The sequence below is a fragment of the Rattus norvegicus genome, chromosome 8 (assembly GCF_021556685.1).
Source record: "Rattus norvegicus strain SHRSP/BbbUtx chromosome 8, alternate assembly SHRSP_T2T, whole genome shotgun sequence".
Classification (NCBI taxonomy): Eukaryota; Metazoa; Chordata; class Mammalia; order Rodentia; family Muridae; genus Rattus; species Rattus norvegicus.
This window is the reverse complement of record NC_141541.1, coordinates 33036375-33061588: the sequence shown is the minus strand read 5'-3', so window position 1 is coordinate 33061588 and position 25214 is coordinate 33036375. Positions and strand designations below refer to the sequence as shown.

General features: G+C 43.4%; 1 protein-coding gene across 3 annotated transcripts in view; it reads right to left on the bottom strand.

Annotated features, from left to right (window-relative positions):
• The window catches only part of Opcml (opioid binding protein/cell adhesion molecule-like), a 1124064-nt gene that overhangs the window by 519811 nt on the left and 579039 nt on the right, over positions 1-25214 (bottom strand). For 2 of the 3 annotated variants that reach the window (NM_001440069.1, NM_001440070.1), the window contains 1 exon segment: positions 7242-7326. In NM_001440069.1, the coding sequence (NP_001426998.1) occupies positions 7242-7326 (85 nt within the window). 3 annotated transcript variants of the gene reach the window in all.

Genomic DNA, 25214 nt, shown 5'->3' with positions numbered 1-25214 from the left:
AGGAATCTTTCTCTCTGACAGTTAGCTTTGATAGTGCTTGGGGTTGCTAGGTAGGCAGTGGGGATGGGGGGAAATCATCAACACATTTTCCCTCTTATTAACCCCATGATCTACAATAATGACCTTTGTGAGTACTGTAGTGATACAGATGTTTGAGGGTAGCCAACTGCTGTCTGATTGAATTCATTTAAGGGATTCTCTGTAGAGAAAATATATGCCTGGTCAAGAACCCATGGAAGGGAATTTCCCAGGCCCAAGGAGTGAATATTCTATTGTTACTTTGCTAAAGAGACATAGTGTCAAACTTCTCTCTAAATTCATATCTTTATAACTGTAAGCATTTCTCCCAATCCTACCTATGTATTGGAAACTAGTTAACATAGAATCTTACAACTGGCAAGAGTTGAGAATAAGTGGCCCTGGAGTTCTCAGGCACAAGTGAGGCACCTATATCATCCCCTGCCCCAGGGTTCTGGACCATCATAGAAGAGAGGACAGAAAGACCATGACAACCAGCATTAGAGAGGGTTGGGGTAAAAGGGTATGTTTTGGCATGACAGGATTGCTGTACTCACCAACTCAGAGCAGCCTCGAGTGCTCACCAGACCCGCACAAGATCAATCCAGTGCATGGGAAGAGGGTTGTGAATCTGTTCCTCTAACTGAAGAGCTACTGACAATTGGAGGCTTCTGAGGAGAGGAGAGTTTGTTTTCCTTAAGGGTGTATCCTCTGGTCAATCAGTGGATGTCCCCACATCCATGTCTATACACACAACCCGAATTGGATTTAGTGGGTTATTACAAAAAAGAAGAGGGGACATGAAGTTGGGAAGTGATAGGGAGGTGGGGAAATGGGACAAGGCAGATATAGGAACAAAGAGTGAGACTGAATAGATTTAATATTAAGTGTATGGAATTCTCAAAGAAGTAATAAAAATATTATGTTGTCAAAAATAGGGTATAATAGGGTATAATGTATAATAGGATAAAAGCAGGTGTAATTAGAAGATTAGATAGGATGACAGAATGGCCAATGCAAAGAACACAGGATCTGCTTTAACAGGCTCTGCGCAAACATTAATTTCACTATACATGACACCAGCAAAGGCATCTTCCTTCATGATAAATAATGAAGGATAAATATGAAGTACCTAGTGATATATACATATACATATACATTCATATATCTATTATCTTTATATACATCATATATATTTATATGTATATGTGAAGCACCAGGGTAATATATATATATATATATATATATATATATATATATCAAGATAACACTTTCTTGCTAACTTAATAGGTAATACAAATTTCTATGGCTATCAGACTAATTCCCTTCTCTCATCTCATGACTAACAGAAGTCAGCTTCCTATTAATAACAGGTAATTTAAGAACTCGTTACTGTAAAGGTCAAATAAAACTGACTTGACTCTTCCCTTCAGCTGTATCTCACTACCAGCGCCATCAGATCCACAGCACACCACATCACCATTGCTGCTACCCACACAGTGGACACAGAAGAAGGCTAAGGGGAGTCCTTTACTAGAAACTAAAAGAAAAAGAAATGCAGACAAAGCTAAACTGGACCCTACAGCCAGATTGACCAAAAGAGGGCAGATAAGTAGCCAGTACACTTGGATGATAGCTGCTGAGTTTTCCAGAAAGCCATGAGTTTACACATTTAGTTCTTTCCAATGCTGTTATCCACTCCTGGCTTTGTTATGTTGTATGTGGGAGAGTGGTCCCTTCATTTTTTAGGGACAACAGACTGCATGTTGTCCCATCCTGCTCTTCCTGGTCTGGGCAATCTTGTAGCTATGAACCAGTCCTAAGTATACCTGGTCATTGGTCTGTTTGTCTCCTTGTGAATCTCCGTAGAGACCGACAGCCTTCTTTCCAGATATATTCTACCACAGCTAGAAGAGTCTTCTAAACTCAGCTGCCTGCTTGTTGTCTTGCCCTCGGGGATTGTAAAGACTTCTGTGGGGTTTCACATCTTATTGCAACACTGGCAGATACAACTGTGTCCTCTGGCAAGTGGTTTGAGTGGAATCCTAAATCCCTCAGGTCCCCAAGATCTCTGAGTGCTGCTGCTGTGTATATGACACCACATTGTTCAGATGTGAGCAGTTCATTGCTGTAGAGGTAAGAGTACTTTCAAGAGGTATGGCCTGCTAAATTGGATTATAGCGATGAACTTTACTTGTTCCTTTAATCCCTGGTCCCCAGCATGGTATCGGTACACAGCGAATAGGACAGGAGCGCCACCAGACCACAGTCTGTCAAAAAACCACACCGGAAGATACCACACATCCACAGGGCCTGTCTGTTAGAGCAGAGGTCTGCAGCAAGGGTTACTGGTATTCAGCTGAGGGCAATTCTTGGCCACATGCAGAAGGCAGGAAGCTGAGCAGAAGTGAAAAGAGACTAATGAGTTTGAAAGTTGTGTGTATGTGTGTGGGTGGCGGAGGAGGTGGTAGACAAGAGAAAACAGGAATACACTGAGAATATCATCAATTGTTACCAAGGAGTTCCGCTTAGTCTCAGTAGCAACTAGCCCATGTAATCAGCTTTCTGTAACTGTGGGGTCTCCATCCATAGATCCAGCAGCCATAGATAAAATCACACTAAAAATAAATCAAGGCTGTCTACACTAAACATGTTCTTGTCATTATTTGCTATGCAACACAAGGTAACAACAATTTACACAGCACTTATGTTTTATTAGATAAACGATTTGGAGATGATTTAAGCATGTAGGAATATTGCACAAATGATACACATGGCTGTAGTGTGAATAAAATAAACATTGTGCTCTTTCTCACCTGATATTATAGACAGGGCAGAAATTGTTCACATGTGTATACTATATACCAAATTGTTCATGACTAGAGAGTCAGCGGGAAACAGTGTAAGAGTTAGCTTGAGGGACATAGTCCCTGAGCCTGGACTCCTGCTCTTTCTGGGGCAATGGTATAGATACGGGTCACATAGGTGTCATGGGGGGGATATTTCAATGCAAAGAAAGAACCCTGGAAAATAGCCTTGATCAGATATAATAGGGCAGAAAGCCTTATAGTGTAGCGGTTCTCAGTTCTGGCTTACCTGAAAAAAACGCTGGATGAGACTTTTAAATGTCCATATCCATGGCCATCCCCAGAGAGTCCCATTCCCTCAGTCACTGAAATTAACATTTAAATTTTATTTTCCAATTCATCCTGGGAGAAACTCGGGGCCTCCCTTTTGCTTGGCGTGAACTCTACCTACTCTCAGCTCCAAGTGGATATTTTAAATACTGGCTCAGATACCTTCAGAACAAGAAGCCCAGGTCATCACCACCATGAAGAGGATTCCCTTTGGGACTGTACTTGCTCACAGATCTTTTCCTGCCCTCATTTTACCAGCCCCAAAGTACAGCATCACACTGATATAGCCCCTGACTTTGACACCATCGACGTTAACACACACAAGTATGATGCATGCTTTGAAGGACTGCCTTAAATCACATTTGCTAGTTCACATGAAAGGTCAAGCTGTTGTTAGTGGATGAAGAGTACACAAAACAGCAGGTCAAGGCCAGCACATTGTCCTTGGGAGTTACACTGTCCCAGCTGCTTTGGTGAAATCCTATGGCTCGGGTTATTCATGGACAGAAGTTAAACCTCACATACCTTTTCTGAATGGATTACCCCAGACCATCAAATAAAAATACAGGGTAGTTTAGAAAAGAATCATTAAGCATAATCGTAGATCAGCAAGCAAAAATCAGCAACAGATTACTATGAAAAGGCAAGAAAACACATAGTAACAACAAAACAAGCCACCATATTGGATTTACCCACTGCCTGAAAACTACCCCAAGTATAGCCACTCATCTAGGACACCCCTCAAAATATCCATGTGAGTAGGGAAACAAAGCACACAGAGGAGGGAAAATAAGTCGCAAGGTGCCTTTGGTCCAGGAAGAGAGTATGGCTTGTACTTGCAGTTGAAATGGCTTCTCGGATGACAGCTGACCATGCCCAGAGCCTGAGCTCCCATCCGAATATGATCATCGATTCAGACAGAGGACTCCTAGATACTTGTCATATCTAATCTAACAGAAAGGCACAGAACATTTTTAACCCAACAGCTCATAATTGTAATGAAATGATTCCGGCCAAGAGGGCCCATTTGTAATAAATGAATTCAAATCAGATTCATAGAAGGTATAATTCAACTATAAAGAATAGCGCCTTCATTTTCCATATCGTTTCTTTTCCAAAAGGCAAAATAACTCGGCATTAAAATAATTATTTTTACTTTTCAAGCAGCCCTATGAATAGTTACAGGGACAGTAATATGGCCTCGTGTATATAAAATGAGTTTTTATCTATACTGAGAACTTCAGTCTTCTTTAGCCACGTCACTTCCGAAGGTCCCTCAGTAGAACCAAAGGCCTGTGGCAACAAAACTGATCTCCCACAGGAAGCCATTGAACTCTCTGAGCTGGGGAAATTTCACAGGAAAATCTGAGTGTACCCAAGCTTCTAGATTTCTTGGCTTTACCTGCTCTCTCCTCCTTGTCTGACTTTGTTCAAGATTTAGGAACTGAGGGTCGTGTGACCTGGGACCTTCAAGAGTGTTTCCTAATTCTGACAGACATGAGTATCATTTAATTCTTTGATACATTGCGAACACTAACTTCCCAAGAAATAAATCACCAATGAACTCTTTCACGGAGACTTAAAAGTTACTTTACATAGAGCTCTAAGACCATGGAGAATTCAGTAAGGCTATAGCACAATTCTTTCCTAGCATGCACAAGGCCCTGGGTTCGACCCCCAGTATTGCAAAAATTGAAAAGACAAAATGAACTGTAACTTTTAAAAGCAAAAACACTACCAAATAACACATGGTAGATTTCTCTGAGGCCACGTCTGTGGTTTTCCACTTACTGAGAACGTGGCCTCTCGGTGAAACAACTGAGTACCACATTTTACAGATAAAGAAAGGAACATAGCTCATAGAACAGATTAGAAGGCAAGGAAAGAGAAAGGGGTTGAAAGCCAAGCTGCAGAAGTCTGCATGGGGTGCTTATGCTTTTTTAAAGAGAAGTTGAGGTAGTAGCAAACGAATTAAGCTGCTTTAGCATAGAGAATGGTAAGAATCAATGATGGAAGGAAGAAAGGAAAGGGACCATAAGTAACAAGAAAAGATCGTCAGGTGGAGGTGCAGTGGAAGAGAAGATTACATGAGGTAAAAACTGTAGAGGAGTTCTGTAGAGTAAGATGTGGAAGCAGGGATAAGTTTGTCTACAGCAGGGGGAAGGTGCAGAAGAGAGAAGAGAGGCAAAATCAATCGGCTTGTGCTGACTTTTAAAAGTCAGCTACAATAGCAGCCAGGTAAGCAGCAGTAGTCATAGTTGAACACGTACGTTGTTGTTTTCCACAAAGCATGAAAAGCAACTATTCAGCTTTTCCTTTTTATTCCCTTTCCCATTACCAAGCCCAGCTGTTAAACATTAGAATTGAAGATCATGAAAACAGGCCAGCAGCTAATAAAAAAAAAAAAAAATAAAATAAAGACAGAAGCTGGCCCTCTGCTGGTAGAACTGTCTTACTGCACCCCAGAAGGCAAAAGCTCAACTTTCTAAGTTTCCGATTTAATTTTCAGGGGCGGGATCTGTAAATTTATCAGTAATATTCTTCCCCTTGTTTATGAAACAAGTCCTTGCCTCTAACAAAAGATTGGAAGAAAAATACGTATCAGGCAATGTTCAAACTCTCCTGCCACTCCTAATGAGTGCCCATGGTTCCTGGGTTTCACATCGGCTGCAGTGATCTGCTTTTACCTTTGAACCACCAATCCCATGCAAAAGGTGCATTCCCACAAATCAGACCTCAAAGAGCAGATCTGGAACCTTCCTTGAAACAACAAAATAAGGATAACACACTCTCATCTGCTACAAGCTAAGTTTAAAGGGGTGTCCAAAATAGGAGAAGCACTTGTAACTCAGGCTGTCTATAAAAAACATCTCTGTTGTCTTTTCTAGGACCATGTAGGTCCAGAAGACAAGGGTTGGGGCCTTGTGCGAGCTAAAAGGATGATTTACCTATGGACCTCCTAAGGCAGAAGGGATCCAAAATTAACCCTATGGTTCATGTAAGGAACAGTGGTGTTTCAGAAGCTCTGATTTCTTCCTCAGGGAGAGGCTTGTCTGTGTTGGAAGGATTCCACAAGGAAAAGCACAGGGAACAGGAAAAAGGAAACCCCACCCTCAATATCTCCTTGTAGGAGCCAGGCATTCTGGCTGCAGAATCTGGGTCAGAATGCTTTATTTTCACCATAACCATCAAAGTCATAGGCAGGGCAAACGCATTCACCCCGTGTACACTGTGAGACATAGTTAAGCTGGGACGTCCCTGAATCTGTCTCCTAGGACCAGAACTGCCTCATTAAAGGGATAAAAGATGATATCTGCTGAGCTGGTGGAAAGTGGTGGCTGCATTTTTATTAAAGTCTCTGCTGCAGCAGGCCCAGTCCCCAAAGGTGCATATTCCAAGCACCCCCACCCCACCGCCTGGAGCGTGGAAGTGATTCTCTGTAACTCATTAAGCTAAAACAAAAAGCTTCCTATTGTGCTTCTCACACAGGAATGATGTCGGTGCATAAAAGCTACATGCTTCCTCTTCTTGGTCCCATCCCACAAAAATACAAAGGCCTCATAATTTGCATGAGGGCCCAAGTACACAACACAGGTTTAGACTGGGGAGCTGTGTCTCTATCGGACTCGTGAACGGTCGTGCCCTGGCACAGGAAATCTAGATGCTTCCATTGTAAAAGTAGCCCCAACACAAACTTCCATCACAGATGGTTAGCTCAGAGCAATCCTGTGCCATCACATCCTTCTGGACTGGAAGGAAAATCCAAGGGTATTTAGTTTACTACGCAGTGTCTCATCCGGGTGTGAAACTTGCCACCCCATGGCCCCATGCATACATGGAGTCCCAAGTGTAGACTTCAACATTGCCTGTAAGATTGCAGACCAAAAGAAGACCAAATGACAAAGAGGTCCAAGAAAACTGGTTTCGGAAATCACACAAAGTAACTGGCCACTTCTTGGGCCTGCAAAAGGCCCCTTGCATGCTCAAATTTCCCTCTTTCTGGCTTCCTTTTCCTCTCTTCCTTACCCCTTCCCCTTGAAGCCATGTGCAGTGGGTTCTGTCCCCAGATGAAGGAAGGCTCCCTACCTGAGGGTGGCGCTCTCTCCCTGCCGGACCGTCACGTTGTCCATAGCTTTGGGAAAGGTGGCATCTCCGCTGCGCACCGGCACTCCTGTGGGTACAAGGAACAGCAGCCTGAGAGACACGACCACGAGGCACTTCCAGGGCAGGAACAGGTACCCACAGACCCCCATTCTCGACAGCCACAACTTCCTAGAACTCTTGCAGCTGCACGGTCCTTGTCCCCTGCCCTCTCAGAATAGCCGGAAGTGTTGAGGGACGAAAGCACACAGAGAGCAAACCAGGAGCTGGGAGCGGGAGAAGGCAAGGCTGAGTCCAGGCTCTCCGGAGTCTAATAAGTCTTCCTCTGCTCCAGCCTCAGCTTTCCAGCCTGGCAGAACCAGATGCCCCCTCCTGCATCCAAAAAAGAGCTTTCTCAACGCTCCCTGGGGCGGAGGGAGCCCGGGAGGAGGGAGAACACAAAAAAGGAGCAGGGACGAAGGTCACAGATTGTGCGTTCTCTGCCTCTCTCGGTGAAGCTACTTTAAGATTCAGTTGGGCGCATTCTGCAGAGGTCTGGCATCAAAAGTTTATAACCCAAAGAAGGCAAGTGTCTCTGACAGAAAGGAGATGTCGTAAAAAAAATAAAAAATAAAAAATAAAAGCTCCCGATTTCAAGGAGAGGAGAACATGTTTTATTAGATCACACACATGTTTGGATGGAGTTAGAAAACAGCCCCGAGTCTCGGATCTGGACCCCAAGGCGATAAAAAGTTCCACACGGTGACCCGCAGCAGGTGTAGCCCAGTTCCTCCGCTCCGAGGCTGTCCTCCCGGTAGCCCAGTGGGCGAGTCCTGCCAGCCCGGCCCTCGCCAGCCCGCGGAGCACCGTGGCGCAGGCTCTAGCGCGGGGAGCTGAGCGAGCGGACTGCGGCCCCCGCCTCCTCCAGGGACGCTGCACGGGATGCGGGGACGCGCGGACGCCACGCTCAGCGGCCGCCCCCAGCTTCCGCGCCGCCTTCCTCCGGGGAGCAGCCCCGACGCGCGCGGGCCCGGACCTCCGGGGTTGTCATGGCAGCAGCAGCATCCCTGACCACCACTTTCTCCCGGTGTCGACTCAGAGCAAGCCGGCTGGCGGGTGGCGCGGACTGCTGCACGCTCATCCTGGCGGGTGCGGGGCGCGGGCGCCCACCTTAACCCCCACAGCACCGGGACAGAAGCATCCACCGAGGCCCGGATCCCAGAGGGAAGGTGCCTAGTGACTCAAAAAGCTCTGCTCTCCCTTTGTACCCCAGCGAGATGAGGAGGTGCTGAGTCCCTCTCACTGCTTCCCCTGATATGGGTGGGGAGATAGAGGGGAGGGCTGGAGAAGGAGTTCTGGGGAAAGCAGCAAATTGAAAACTGACACTGGCACCTTCCCTCTGCAATGCCATACAAAAGTTGTCAGACCCCACCCCGGAGAACTGAAGTGCCTTTGCCACTCCAGATAACTAAGCCAGGGTGGATGCCCGCTCCTCTGCCTCTGTCCATTCAGACTTTAATCCTAAGTGTTTCCTGGGCCTATGCAAAAAGCTGCTATAAGCTTCCTGCTCTGATGGCCTACCTAGAGACACATAATGCCCCTTCACTCCATTTCTGTGTTTCTAGCTGGCAAGTGAATTTCTTCTTACAAGGCAACATGCAAAATAATCCCCACTATCTGTGGATCTCTTTGTGGTGAAAAGGAAGAGCTGGGAAAATCACGTGGAGATCCGAAAGAGTAGTAGAACTGGACTTCATAAAATCCATCTATGGCTTTCTGATCACAGGAGAAAGCATCATAATAGTGAGTGCCAAGAGGGAACTCCGGGATACAGTGTTCCTAGAGGCCAATCCCTAGGTTGCTTTGGGCTGAGATCCATCTCCTTCAGTTTAAACCCAAGAGCGCCAGCTTTCCTTGGGCCTGCCATTATTCTTGCTCCTGTTCTGCCTGGCAGAAGCCTCCCTTCTCTGCGTGGCACTCATGCCTGTACCCTAATTTAATGGTTGCTATGTGCGTCTGCTCTACTGTACTTTTTTTTTCTCGGAGCCTTTTGTTAAATTAGGCAGGGCTCCGCACAATTGCCAAAATGAAATGTAATTCAAAAATAAGCATTAAGCTCTTCGTGTTTATTACTTTAGTTGCCGAAGGATACAAAGGCATTCTACCTGCTCTCATTTCCAAGGGGCTGAGAAAAGGAAAAAAATAAAAAATAAAAATAGTGTCCCAGTCCCACTTGTAAAAATGCTTAGCTCATGTACACGTTTTAGGCTTAAATTTTTTAATTAGAACGTCTTACCTTGGAAGGATAGAGTACTTATCACTAGTCATATCAGCTAGAGTGAAAATTATATTGGCAGAACAGGTATGGGAGACAAGACTTCATGAGGTCTTGGGCTGCAGGGTTGGGAGAAGAAATGGTGCACACAGGGATTGGGTGATGCTGGGATCACGACCAGCATTTGGGGATCACGACCAGCATTTGGGGAGCACGACCAGCATTTGGGGAGCACGACCAGCATTTGGGGAGCACGACCAGCATTTGGGGAGCACGACCAGCATTTGGGGAGCACGACAAACATTTGGGGAGCACGACCAGCATTTGGGAGCACGACCAGCATTTGGGGAGCACGACCAGCATTTGGGGAGCACGACCAGCATTTGGGGAGCACGACAAACATTTGGGGAGCACGACCAGCATTTAGGCATTACCACTGTTCCCCCAGACTCTACATTCCCCTATATCCAAGAAAACTGAGGAAACAGTTTCAATACATGTTCTGAGTTTTCTGTACATACACGATTCTCTGGACCCTGTGATACTGGGATCCAGGATCATCACATAGAAAGGCTCTTACTTGTGTAACTCTGTACTAAGCTGACAAGGGTTCCTGCACTTAGAATTTCTTGTCACCGAACTGAACTTATATCTTGATTGGGGGAGGGAATATAAACAGAGTCTGGTTGGAAGGCAGTTCCCTGGTCCTCTGTCTGACATTCGATGGCTACATGCTTGGATCTTCTCAGACACCTACCTGTTTGTCTGATGCCTTATCAGGAAGTGAGGGTGGGGCCATTGCTGTACTAACTCAGGAAAAGTGGCTTGAGATAGGAAGAACTATCGGAGATATCAAGAAAGGAGAAAAGTGTACAAGGTTCCAGATGAGAAAGGATGACTGAGGCTAGTAAAATCTGAGGCAGAGATGAACTGAAGTCAAGAGAAAAGTCCTCAGTAACACACCCTGAGGCTGGTGCCTGTGAAGGAACCAAGCTAGGAGGCCACTGATTACCAGGCCAGCTTTCTCCAAGTAAGGACTTCTGGGGACTGAAAGAACAAGGATCTGGCTCTATACGCTCCTGTTACAATGACTCCCGGCTTCGTCTCAGTGACAGAATAAATCCGACTTCACAAACTTGTGAGTCAAAGAAGGAACCGCAAAGATCTTGTGTGTGTGTTAATCTTCATCTCTTGTCTACAGCATTGGAGGAAGCGGGCAGAGTCCATTCATTTGTAAGACATTGCTATGAACTGATAGAATGTAGGGCTAAAACTTAAGATTAAATGGGAGAAGGAAACAGAGTTTACAGTGAACATGATTAAACAGGTTTTTTTTTTTTTTTTTTTTTTTGGCCAGGAATATTCTGTCAAAAGCTTTGTCCCATGGCAATGACAGGATAGGCTTCTAATTTACATCTACTTGAATTCATGAATTTATACGTAGAGACAATTTATCATATGGGTGGAATACTGGCTTTGAAGTTTGTTGTTGTTGTTGTTGTTCAAATATTGAGTCCACATGTCTCTGTCTCTGTGCAATTCATACAAAATAATACCTATCTCCTGGAAAGAGTAGGGAGTAAGAATGTATCTAAGTATAGCCAGAACTGTGCTTAATCAGAGCGGAGAAAGTGACCAGCCCTCAAAAGAAGAGAATATCTTTACAGTTCCCAAGAGAAGGGCCATAGCACCCAGCGATACTCATGGTCTGGGGATGTAGAAAGTAAGAAGAAAGTGTGGCAGGAGACTTTCTTATGGTTTTCATGGGAGGCACTGGGCAAGGAAAGGAGGGAAAACTGGATTACGTAGTGGAAGATAATATTTTGGCAGGCTCTGTGGGTGATCTCCAGTAATCCCGAGCTTGGCCCTTGGCTTAGGGTAAGAAATGGTTCCTCGGTCTATGAGGAAGAGAGAACATGGCTCTTCTATCCAGGAGACCCAGGATCGCTGGAAGTAGAAAGGTCCACCCCAATACATGTGTGGAAGACATAGATTTTGATTAAGCGTATGAATGCACTTAATGCTTGACAGGCTGGGTACCATCATCAACATACTTTATGGTTCTATAGCTTAACATGTATTTTCATGAAGCAACAGGTGACGTGGAGAAAGGTTTGCGAGAAATGACATAAAACTCACTGTTCACGGGAGAGCTTCAACTCACCCACACAACCTTTGCTACTTATGACAAGATCAGATTCCAGGGGCTGTAATCCACACAAGGCAAGATCACTGGCTACCTGGAGAGAAATAGTTCTGAATGGCTGGAGAAAAGGAATCCTGACAGAGAAGACTTTGAAAGAGGGAGGAGGGGAGAAGCAGACGGGAAGGAAGGCTGTCAAGAGTTCTGGTGGCTTCCAGACAAGAACTCCAGTGACAGGTGGCAACTTGAAGCAGCAGGTGGTCTCTGCAGCCTACAGATTGAGTGGCAGGGTAACAGGAAGAATCGTCCTACAAAGAAAGTGCAGTCACAGTCTAAGTGTGTTCGGTTAAACCTGATGCAATCAGATGGTGAGACGGTGTCCCCATTGTTTTCCTACTTCGGTGAAAACTGTGGTTGGTGATAGATTCTCAATGGCCTCTTGGGAAGAGCAACCCAGTGCAAATGGGCTCTTGTCTCATGTCACAGAGGGACAACTAGTCAGCAAAAACATGGCTGCCCACTGTCAGGCATCTTCTGCCCAGAACTTAAACAGTGCCTTGATCTTGATATTTCAAGGCATCTGTGTCCTGCTACACCCGCTGCGCCCTGCATGTATACATAAGGTAGGTCTCTCTCTCTCTCTCTCTCTCTCTCTCTCTCTCTCTCTCTCTCTCTCTCTGTGTGTGTGTGTGTGTGTGTGTGTGTGTGTGTGTGTGTGTGTGTGTGTGTTTGGGGGTTTCTAAGTGATATTGAATCTTTATAAACTGCCTCTTCATGAATCACAGAGTAGGAGATAACCAAGGCAGATAAAAAAGAAACTAATTTTTAAAATGGCAAAACCTCTTAACTCTGGAAAAAGAATATAGGGATGTAGTTCAGTGAGCAGGATGTTTGTGTAGCACACAGGAATCCCTGGGTTTGATCTCAACATTACATGGTCTAGGCACAGTGACACGTGCCTGTGATCACACAAGGGAAGTGGAGCAATGAAAATTAGAAAGCCAAGTGTGTTCTCTGCTATACACTGAGTTTGAGCCCAGTCTGTGCTGAATGAGATCCTGTCTCGGTATTTGTTTCCCTTTGAAAACCCTCCAGCACTATTTCTAATTTGCTCACACATTAAGCCACTTACTAATCTGTAAATATGATTACATGTCTATTTTATGGTGGACAGTATTTAAAGGACTGAAGATACAGTAGCCCATTAATAACACAAATATTTTTATATGCCTTTCTGCAAGAGTGTAAATAAGTGTTGAGGTGAGGAAAAAATCATGAAAAATAAGCAAACAGACGTATTTAGATTGGACAATGTGCTGTAAAACAAAGTGTGATGGGAGTTGATGGGATGGAAAGGATGTTAAGTTGAGTAGTGAGGGAAAGCATCTTTGCAGAGGTGACATCTGATTGGAGACCTGATGACTATTGGATCCAGCCAAGTAGGGCCATGAAAATGGCTGTTGTGAGGGTGACTGGCAGAGGAACTTTAGGTGTAGGCAGAAGGCATGAGAGGACTGGATCGTGGGCAGGGAAACCATATAAGGATTTATTCTAAATTCAGTGCAATAACTTCAGAGACTTTCAGCAGGCAAGTACCAGGATCTGAGAGATGAAATGTTGCAAATGCTTTGACCATGCTGCTGGTAGAGAGTGGATTGCAGAAGTACCCAGAAAGTAAGAGAAGTGGAACAGCAATGGCGGTGGGAATAGTACAATGCAAGGCAAAAGGAAAAGGGGCAAATACAATAGCTAAGATTTACCTCAAATTTGGATTTGGGTGTGGAGTAAAGGAAAAGAACCAAGAGTGATTTTGATGGCTAAGAAGTGCAGCTCTCTGTAATAGGGATGGAGAAGGAATATCCCTGAGGCAATGGGTTTGAGGAGACTGCAGCCTAGTGCAGATGCCAGGATGGTTTGAGAAGGAAGAGCCTGAAGGAGCAGTGCAGAACTTGGGGGCCACACCATGTTTTCTCATCTTCAACCTGCTTTCTCATTTGCTATTTTTAAAGGGGCATTAAAATTCTCCTTTATAAATGTGTCATAGGGACAAAATAGTCACAGCATCTTTACTGGACTTAGAGGCTCCCATGCCTTCGCCTGCACTTTAAAAACAAACTACTTCATTACATCTTCTATGACCTGAGATCGCGACTTAACTGTTGGCATCTCAATGCTTCTTGCCTGTCATCTCTACAGAGTAGAGTGTAGCATGAGGAAATCAGTATTTGTTAACAAAATGGAATGTCTCACATTTATAATGGAAGTGGAAGGATTTGAATTTAGGACCTCAAACTCCATTGTAACTTCATGGCTGTGATTTAGAGCAAGGAAAAGCCTCTATTTTATGGTGTCTGGTGGATAAAAGGGTCTAGGACACTGTAGTTAGAGGTTAGACTGATTCCCACCTCAACAGCCTACCATCTGTGCAACATTACTTCTGCTGCTTAGCTAAACTGGCCTCCAGCTTGCATCTCCATAAATGCAGGCATGATACCAGTACATTTGTACAGTGCTTATGAGTGTCTACCCTAGCCATCTCGGGCTATTAATGCAAATCTACACACTGGTGGCTTCAACAAGAGAAACTTCTTTCTTCTAGTTCTGCACCCTAAAAGTCTCAGAGCTCAGAAGGGAGCTCTCCTCCTGGATTCTGACAGCTATTCCCTGGACGTGTATATATCCATGGCACACATACAATGCTCTCTCTGTTACAAAGACACCAGTTCCATAGGCTCAGGATCACTTTTATATCCATACAGAAGTAACCATAATCACCTTCTAAAAGCCCTACCTCCAAATACTGCCACATTGGTGGTTAGGATTTCCACATATAAATTTAGTACTACTCAATACAATCCAGAACAATGTCAAATGACACACTGCATGGACTGACCATCCTTCCAGGGACTCACTAAACACTTCATGATGCTAGTCCTTATTTAACAAAAGAAAAAGCACTATCCTTTGATATAACTGGCTTCTTCTCTGAAGTGCCTTTGTGGACAAATGAGCTGTAAAAGTCCATGACAAAGCATTGCAAGAAATGTGGTGGTGGTGGTGGTGGTGGTGGTGGTGGTGTGTGTGTGTGTGTGTGTGTGTGTGTGTGTGTGTGTGTGTGTGTGTGTATTTGGGCAAATAGAATAAAATGAACTCCATTGTTCTCTCCCTCTCCCTTTCCCTCTCCCTCTCCCCCTCCCCCTCCCCCCTCTCTCCTTTTAAGAAATAGCCTATTTTAGAAATAGAAATCACTTCTTTCAAACAAAAAAATTACAAGACCATTACTAAGCTATTTCACCTCAAAGAGCTTGCTTAGTTGTGGATTGCTGTTGGGAAATCCAGGGCCCCACACAGATAGCCAAACTGATCCATAATGAAATTTGTATCCAGCCATTAAGGCAATTTCAAACTGTGTGTTATTCAGAAATGAGGAAAACTTACAGCTTGTGTTTATCAGAGGAGTGTTGTGCCCAGCTGCTCTGTGTGCATTTGGAGGAACTATGAAATAGGAAGCCCATAATTTGAGGTATATTTGTATCATAGAAGCCCATCTCCATAAGGTGGAGTTAGAGAATGGAGTAACTGAGGAAACACCATGGTGTAGGCTGCTGAAGTACTCTGGATGTGGGGATGGACACAGGTAGGAATGTGTTTCAAGTGAGCAGAATGGTAAGGGTGACTTGGCTGGACTAATGAGATGGCTCAGTTGGCAAAGTGCGTGTAGCACAAGCAAGAAGATTGGATGGCAGCACCCATATGATAATCCAGGTACAGGCATCATGCCTCTGATCCCAGAGCAGGGGATGCAGAGGCAGGAATATGCTGGGGACTTAGAAAATAACTATACTATCTAATCATTGAGCTTAGTGTTCAGTGAAAGACTCTCAGTCTTGAATTAGAGAAGCAACTGAGGACACACTAATTTTTTGAAAAACACTTTGTCTTTCAAAAATATATGCACTGTATTTGACCCCACATAATGCACACATGAGCACACACATTTAAAAAAGAATGACAGAGCTTCATTCAGGGGCTAAAAATGTTGTAAAAATTGTAAGAAATATAATTGCATGTGAAACGATACTGTGGATGAGGGTAGGTTCTGTATTCTGAAGATCCAAAAGCAATCCTTCTGCAAAAATTGCCCATTTGTGATTGAAAACATCCTTTCTTATTATCTTTTTGCATATTTTGCAAGTGAAATAAATGATTTTCCTTATCACCACTAACCTAAATTTCAGATGAGTTTTATCCTATGTTTGCCTTTTTCCCTTCCTAGACAGCACCACATTCTTCATCTAGTACACTTCTATCTATATCAGTGGAAACTTAAAAGCCTGACCTTAATCCCAGTCTGCCACTTAAGATGTGAGATCTGAGGTAAGTCACTTACCTGTGAGATTGTGTTTGCTCATGTATAGGCAGCATTAGCAAAGAGCCTTTATAGTTAGGCTTGGTAGTGTGTGTCCCTAATCCCAGCGACTCAGCAACTTGGGAGGCTAAGGAGATAGTGTCTCATGAGCCTAAGGGTTTTAGACTGGCCTAGTTGACATAGCAATGCCTCACCTCCAAATAAATATAACAAAAACAAAAACTAGTTTCCTTGCAGGTTGTGGTAAAAGTGTCATGACATGTATAGGAGATCCCAAGCTGGAAGTCACCTTGATGGCAGCTACCAGATAGTCGATTTTTCTTCTCTATTTTTAATGCCAAAGTGATGAAATGAACGAAACACAAAACAAAATAATCAATTGGCAAGTTAAAACAGAAACAGTAATTTAAAATCGACACCAAAACAAGCACATTAATAGGAAAACAAGACACATAGAATTGCATGTGGAAAGGAATCTACCAGTTTCCCAAAATTAGAGTCAAGTGACAGCTGTGGAATGCAACTGCTGTAGCATCAGTCTTGTATCCCCTCACTCGTTCCAAGTCTCCATGTGTATTTCACAAGTAGCTGTCTCCCATAAGAACTGCAGGGTCCCTGAGAACAAAGTGTTTGCTCTTCTTGATTCCTTTCCTACAGGCAGGATCCTGGCACAGAGTAAGAGCTCTGTAAATATTTGCTGCAAGAGAGAGCTGATGTCTGTTCTGTACAGTCTCTAGAAGCCAGTGTATTAGTCAGTTTTCTCCTGAGTGACTGAGTTAATTATATAGACAGACAGATGGACAGACAGGCAGATGGATGGACAGACTGGCAGGCAGGCAGACAGACAGATGGATGGGTAGACTGGTAGGCAGACAGACAGACAGACATTCAGACAGACAGACAAAGAAATGTTAATGGAGATCTGCTAAAGAGCTTGATCATACAATGACAGATGCTGAGGTCATGTATATGGTTTTGCTTGAAAGCTGGAGATGATAACATGGGAATAACATGGTTGGTTCCAAGTCCCAATGTCCTAGAAAAAAAAAATGGTGATATGAGTTCTGGTCTAAAGTGAAGTCCTGGAAGTTCAGAGCTTGCTGGTGTTTTGATGTCTATAGAAGAGACAGGTATATTAAAGTTTCAGGGCACAGAGACAAATATCTTCCTTTCTTCTACATTTGTGTCATATGTCCCAAGCCCATTGGATGGTGTTCGGTGCCACTAAAGGTGGTTCTCTGCAAAATTGAGACTCACATGCTTGCTTACCACCTGAAATGCCCACATAGGCACACTTAAAACAACCAGGCCTTTTTCTTTCTTTTTTTGTTTTTCTTTTCTTATATTTTTTTGTACCAGGTTCCTAGATATTCCTTAATCCACTTGCATTGACCTAAAGTATACCATCACATTTGAGAAACCTGACAAAAGAGACCCAATGCCATCCCTACTAAGAGATTCTTCTGGTGTCACTGTTTTTCTTGGCTCCCAAACTCTTCAACATAGTGAACCACAAGGCATCAATTGCATTAGAGCATCTCCCTCTAAAAAAATCTAGAGATTTCTATAAAGACCTATTTTTACAGCCTTCTAGAAAAATCAGTGTAATTACTTCACAGTCACATCTCACATATTTCTATAAATCAAAGACCAAAAACATTTAATTGAGACCTACAATGAACTGTGGTCCACAAACCAGACTTTTCTGTGCCCAACTTTCCTCATTATTATGTGAAGAAAATATTACCCTCCAGTTATTAATAGCATCATAGGAGAAATAAATCAATCATTAGAGTATGGTATGAGAAGATTAAGATAGGCACAAGAAGCTTTGGGGTTTGAAATATGGCCATCTAAATTAAGTGAGTCACTAGAAAACATTCTAAGGAGAGTTTCCTTGATTGTCCTGTAAGGATCTGATAAGATCATGCCTCCTGCTCCAGGACTTCTTGCCTTGGAGGTCTGTATTCTCAAACTGCTATCAAAATAAACTCTTCCTGCCTTAAATTGCCCCTTTAAAGGCATTTTGTCACAACAAAAAGAGAAGAAACTAATATAAAAAGGCCATACCAAAAAATGGGGTTGTGGTTGTGACAAACATGGCCATGTGGTTCTGGGATATTTGGGGTCCATTTGCTGGAGAAATGTGAACGTGTTTGAAGCTTTGGGCTAGGAAAGGATTGGAAGGCAAGCAGAGCTTGAGAGGCCACTCTGGTAGGAGTTTGGAAGACCAGAGTACAGAGAGAAAATGGACAGGGGAAGCCAGCTCATGAGGTCTCAAAGGGGGATAAGGACACTATTAGAAACTGGGCAGGGTCATTCATGTTATGGTCTATCAAATGATCTGCTTATATTTGCCTGTATCCTGAGGGCCTGTGTAAGGCTCAATCCATAAACAAGTCACTAATCTCAAGACAGGATAGAATACAAGCTATGTCATCGCCTCCCACCCCCAACTCACTAGCTTTGCCCAAATGTACAGTAAAAGAAAGCCACAAGCAGAGGAAAAAAAATAGGTTCTTTGATGAGTCAAAAACAGAGTTTAAATAAAGTTGCAGACAGATTGGGCTCAAAGAAAGAAGTTGCAGTTGGTAAGGAGATTAGCAGCATTAAAGACAAATATCCAGCCCTGCACTGGGACAATAAGAAAGGTACCCCAGGGGACAGATTCCACTCCATCTAGGGATCTAATTTGGGATTATCTAAATTCACTTGAAGGCTAGACCCTAAGGTGAGAGGTCTTATTTAAGAAAAAAAGTCTTGTCCAATGCTCAAAATGATGGGAAAAAGAAAAACCTTGAGATTTTTCATATTTGGTATGCGAGCATAAAAAGTCAAAGTGTCTGTCAGACTCTTGGAGGTTATGTGTTAGAAGTACACAGCGATGCTTAGTGTCACTTGAATATGTGTGTGGAAAGTCTACTGCAGACCGAGGCCCATCCTGAGTGTAAGCAATAACAATCCATCAATGAGTCATGAGGATCAAAAGAAAAGATTTAGTGATTCTTCTAGATATTTCCAGAAATGATAAGGAATATTCTTGCTTTGGAAAACAATTGTTTTGGGGAATGTTTCGATCTTGAGCCACTCTTGGCCATGTTTTAACCAGGCAGTAGAATTTGCCACTTTTATCCATGTGATATTGCCTCCATAGGCATTCGAGAGGTGAGAATGGGGAGGGCAATCATTGTGTAGCAGGATTGGCTTCTTTGTTTTATGTAAAGAAACCCAGAGAGGCCTTCGTGCAAAGCAATGAAAGTGATGTCTAAATTGCAGTACAAATCCAGGATATTTGAGATACAAGTTCTATGGGGAATGTGCTGAAGAAAAGTTGCAGGCATGGAGGGAAGAGTGGCTATGCATACTGTAAGAAGCAGAGTTGGGGAGGTGGCCATTTGAATGAATCCATCCTGAGCCTCAGACCATCTGGGTGGAGCTTAAGGATTTAGTGTTTGCTTTACTGGGTTTAGGTCTGGTCTTTCTTTGTTATGACCCTACATGTCACTGTTGGAAAGAGAATATGTATCCTGTGCCAGTGTATATTCGAAGTATGTAACTTTTGTTTTATTTTCTAGGGGCTCACAATTAAGTCATTGCTGTTGAGTCTTGAGAGGAGTCTTGGACTTTAGACTTTTATACTGGAATTACTAAAGGCTATGTTGACTTGGGATTGTGCGTATTTTTTATTTTGAGATAACCATGAGACTCTTAGAATGGGAGACTTTAAAATTGGTATATTTGGGTGTCAGATTGACAAGGAAAGACAGATATGTTAATATTGTCAACCTGCTAGGATCTGGGCTCACCTAGGATGCAAATCTTTCTACATTCAAAGAAAAAAGAATATTCCTTATTAATTCTGAAAGAAATCACTAATTCTTTGCTTTTCATCTTCATGGCTCATTGCTGTATTCCTTTTGCTATACTCAGAATGGATTTTGGTCTGCAGTAGACTTTCTATCTGTGTATTCAATTGACAATATAGATCAGTGTGTACTTCTAACACATAACCTCCAAGAGTCTGAAAGAAATTTTAACTTTCAAGGTTCACATACCAAATACTAAGATCTCAAGTTTTTTCCCCATCATTTGGGCATTAGATAAGAAATTTTTTTTTTCATAACAGGAGAGCTGAGATTGACAGTACTTTTAGAGGCGGTCTGGTTTGCTGTCTACTACTATGTTGGAACACGTTATTATTTATATTGTGAGAAGTTAATCATGGGGGAAAGCAGGTGGTGCTACCACATGGCTAACAAACAATGAAGATGGGCTTCGGATATGAGAATTTTAGTAGATACAACATAGCCAGACTTATCAGAAATGGAGCTTATAGTCTATATAGCCATCATAACACCCAGTATCTCAGAATGAGCAGGTTTCTTTATGAGTACAGTTACCTCAGATAGCTCACCTTTCATTCTGAGGTCTGTGCAGTTTCTCACATCAGCTGGGCACTGGAGTTCTGATCACAGTTTTTGAGATCACACTGTACGTACTGTCACCATCACCATCAATGGACACACACACACACACACACACACACTAGCAGGTGTGTTTAATCTATGGACCCTGGCATGTTATATATCTCAGGACAACTATGCATATATATGGTCCTACCCACTTGGAGATGACATCACATGGTACTGTCAAAGATGAGATGGTAGCAATTTCAAAGGCAAGCTATCCATGAAAGAACTTCTCAGAACTTCATCTGTCACACTGGTATTCCTACTCTTTCTCATCATTTGTTCTCCTACATGTACTCCTCTGTGTCCTCTCAAATCTCACTCCTGCCATGCATCTAGATGGAAACAGTGTAAGGATGACCAAGGAAATACAAAAACAGTTTCTGCAGACCTAAATCAGAAGGCTCTAATTTGTCCTTGGTGGTAGGAGATACAGTCTGGAGGACAAGGGAAGGGGTTTTGAACACACCCCTTGATCCTCCCTCCACTCATGGAGCATCTAGAAGTATGAAGTTCAGGGAAAGGAAATGGAAAATATAAAGTAAAATAAAAAGAAGGAAAGGGGTAAAGACACTCTAGGTAAGGAACAGAGTAGAACTAAGCATCTAATATTACTTAAGACTCAGCAGAGGACAGAGCCAAAGGCACTTTACAAGTGCACAGTCAACAACATCTTCAATAAACATACTGAGATGTACACACATATTGAGAAATATTATAATTTTCATATGTATATATGAATATATGAATGACAGGCAGACACATACAGAGAGAGAGAGAGAGAGAGAGAGAGAGAGAGAGAGAGAGAGAGAGAGAGAATATAACTTATTTTAAGGAACTTACTCCCATGATTATGAAGACTGGACATCCATGATCTGCTGCATGGATTGGCAAGTTAGAAACATGGGAATAGTTAAAGTTGAGGCTGGAGTTTGGGTGATGGACTTAACTGTTGGAAGAACTCTCCTCTCTCCTGCCTTTGCTCTAGTTAGGCTCTCAACTGATTGGATGAGGCCCACCCACAGATGAACAGAAACTGCTTTTCATAAGTCTGTAGGCTTAAATGTTGATATTGCCTATAAAATGCCAACCCAGAAACACCCTGAATGTTTGACTAGGAGCCTCTGCACCATTGCCTATCCAGAATGGCACAAAAATCAAGGATCACACATCTCTGTGCAGCTTTGAAGCAGCTATGCTAAAAGGATTAAAACCGGCGTTCCTTTAAGAAGGTCATACTATGAAGCAAAGGGAAGAAAAGGTCCCATCCTCTCATCCTAATATCCCCACCACAGGCAAGCTAATGCCTAACATTTCTGTCTCAAAAGACAAAGCCACCTTTAGCATTTAAAGAATTCAAATTACAAAGTGCTTAGAAAGAGGAAGTACATTGGTGTGAATGGATTTTATCCAAAGTGCAATTTGTTTTCCCTTTCATAAGTGGGGAAGAGGTTCCAAAGAGGTACAGAGCAAGGGGTTAGATGCCGCAGAGAGTGAAAAGGAAAATGGACTACAGAGAGACCAAAAATAGCTCTTTAAGAGACATAATTATTCAGAGCATCAATTTACCTACGTCTACTTTAGAAAAAAATCAGAATCTACACATGACCCTAATACATGGCCCAGATTTAAATGCGGCACCTTGAATCTGGGGGATAGGAAGGAAATTGGAAGGGGACTTTTCAGGGCACACTCTGGCACTGTTCAGGAGGAGGGGGGAACAAGAAGAGAGGCTGGGCTGGGCTTTTCACATTCATAGTAATTTCTATTGTTTTTTGTTTTTAAATGAAGTTGGGTGGTTGCCCACGTTACGTTCCAGAATGAAAAAATCATCTAACGGACTCACAAGTATATAAGGCAAAGCTCCAGTCACCAACTGAAAAGTGCAGTTGGAGAAGCACACCTCCATCTTGTCGAAACTGCACTGAGCATAGTACTTGGATCTCTGTCTTGATCATCAAGGTTGAACTCTGAGCTATAGAACAGCACAGAGAGAATGTAGCCTCTGCTCCCGTTACTGCCATAGCCACTGTGTTAGCATTTGGTGTCTGAAACAGAATACCTATGGCAAAGAAATTAAAGGAGAACAGGTCTTCTCTTAAGGTTTCAAGGTTCCAGACCCCATGGTCATGTCTCCATCCTTATGATCTATAACAGCACATTTAACAGGGGTCCCAGTTTCTTCTTTCAAGGCAGACCCTGGCTCTTTCCTTAGTAGCTTTCCAATGGCATAGCACCAAGTCTTTTACTTGGAGGACACTTTAGGTCCAATCCATAGCACTTACTTTACAAGGAACACTTTACTGAACTTGTACACTATATTAAAGAGATATATTAATACATCTTGAGTGCATAATTCCACATTTGCCAGCCATCCTAATTCCACAGGGTAGTTGGTGATGTGGACACAATCAGAGTGTCAGGAGCAGAGACCTACAGAGAGCCCCAAGCCCTCCAGATTGGCATAAATGTGCAAGAAGCTTGTCCTCTTGGCACCGAGATCGTTTCTTTCGGCACAAACCGGAAATCCCATGTGGGCGAAAAGCACAACTGTTGCCGTGGAAGTGGGAGCTTGAGGGAGTCCAGGAGTCTAATGGCAGAGGTCAGCAGGGAACAGAAAGCTGAGACAAGACAAGATCTCTGCAAAAGCACAGGCTGCTTGGGCGGAGGGTGAAGCAAGACTGTGAAATAAAGCTGCCTCTATTTTCCACTCTCTCCCTCCCCCTCTCCATCTGCCTGTCTCTTCCCTTTTCTCTCTCTCCCTCTGCCTCTTCTCCCTTTGCAAGCCTTCAGCTGCTAATTTCCACCCAACGCTTCTCTCTCCCTCTGTCAAGATATCCTCCCTGCTAACCTCCCCCACCCCTTGGCAACGTGCACGTTTTATTCCACAGACTGTTTGCCCGACAATTCCCAGACGTGGTGATTTGCTCTGACATCTTTGTGTATGCAATCAGCCCATGTCACAGAAGGCCTGCAGAGAATGCAGGGGACCAGCTCTGCAGCAGGACAGCCTTGTAACTCTTCAGTGAGGCTTAGACACAGGGGGCTTGAAGGAAGGAGGACAGGGGGTAACATAAACTTCCCTTGTCACTGGCTACCAGCAGTCTCCATCTGGACTCAGCTCCCCAGCCCCCTGAATAGGACATGAGTAACTCTTTTGCAAGTAGCAAGGGTCTGTCAAACATGAATCCCCATCATCCCCATCTTAATTAACACAAACTAATGGTGCTGGGTAGAGAGTACTAAAAATAGTTTTCTGGATAAAGTGAGACAGAGACATAAACAACGCAGCAAGCTCCACCCCAGTGTCTGCTCGGCTCTGATACACTCGTACTTTTAGGCATATTTAAATGGCTGAAATATGAAATTGAATGCTGTTGCTTCTTAAATTAGTAATAAATGTGTGTGTGTGTGTGTGTGTTATCTGTGGTATTGAGTATGTGTATGAGTATGTGTATTGAGTGTGTGTGTGTGTGTGTGTGTTATCTGTGGTATTGAGTATGTGTATGAGTATGTGTATTGAGTGTGTGTGTGTGTGTGTGTGTGTGTGTGTGTGTGTGTGTTTGGGTATCTGTGTGACTCTGCATTGTGTATTTGTGTGTATGTTGTGGTGTTGAGTGTGTGTGTATGAGTGTGTGTGTATGAGTGTGTGTATACGAGCGTGGGTGTATGAGGGGAGGATAATGTATTAGGGTTGTGGAATATCACAACAGGAAGGCAGACAGAAAAAATCTGTCTTGTATTTGAAAAATGGAAAATGTGAAATTATTCTAAAATAAAACATTAAAGAAATAGTGAAAGGAGCGAGGGATCAGGAGCGTAGCTCAGCAGGAGGGCAGTGTTCCGGCCTGTACAAAGCCTGGGTTTGTTCTTTAGTAGCAAACGCTCATAAAAGAAAACAAGATGAAGGTAAGGAGGAACAGAGGATGGGAGGGACAAACAAGGCCGGTTTTCAGAATGGCCAACATAAAAATATGTCCTTCTAAAGTTCGGACGATGACACAGGAAGTAGATTGCCTCCACAGTACCTCCCTCTTCATATGAGTTTTAACAAACGATTGGTGGGTAGACAGATGCAACGAAAGAGGAAAAGTCAAGAGAAAGTCAGACTTGCAAAGAAAGGAAAAACAGCTGACACTCAGCACAGGGATAGACAGAAGTACTCCGAATCCATGAAGAAACCCTCAGACGAGAGCTACAGATACACACACATCAAGGTACTGAATCTCAACAGGTCAGCATTTCAGGCATTGGAAGGTCACCTTGGCTCTCTTTTCTCCTGTTTCCTCACCCATCAGAGAAATCATTATGATTGTCAAATTCCATAGCCTACAGATCTATGGCTGTGGCTGGATCAAAAACCTTCCTAGAAAAACATTCCTGTGCGTGTATCTCTTTACTGCAACCCAAGATACTTCTACCCGGCATGCCCTCCTGTTCCTATTGACTTTGAAACTTATCCTCATGGCCCAGTTCACCTGCTTCCTCCCTGAGCAACATCTCCATGTCCTCAGCAAAAGTAGTGCCTTCCTTCCATGGGCCTCCTGTGAAGCCCATCCTAGAGTCGCAAAACTGCACAGTTGTCCTGGTTTGGAGCAGGATACACTCTCTGTGCTAATTTGGTGAAGTCTGTCACTATATCCAGTGCCAAGCATGAGGGTTAGTGCTCAGTTGGTGTTCGCTCAATGGCTGACTGTGACACTCCTCCATAGGAGGGCCCTCT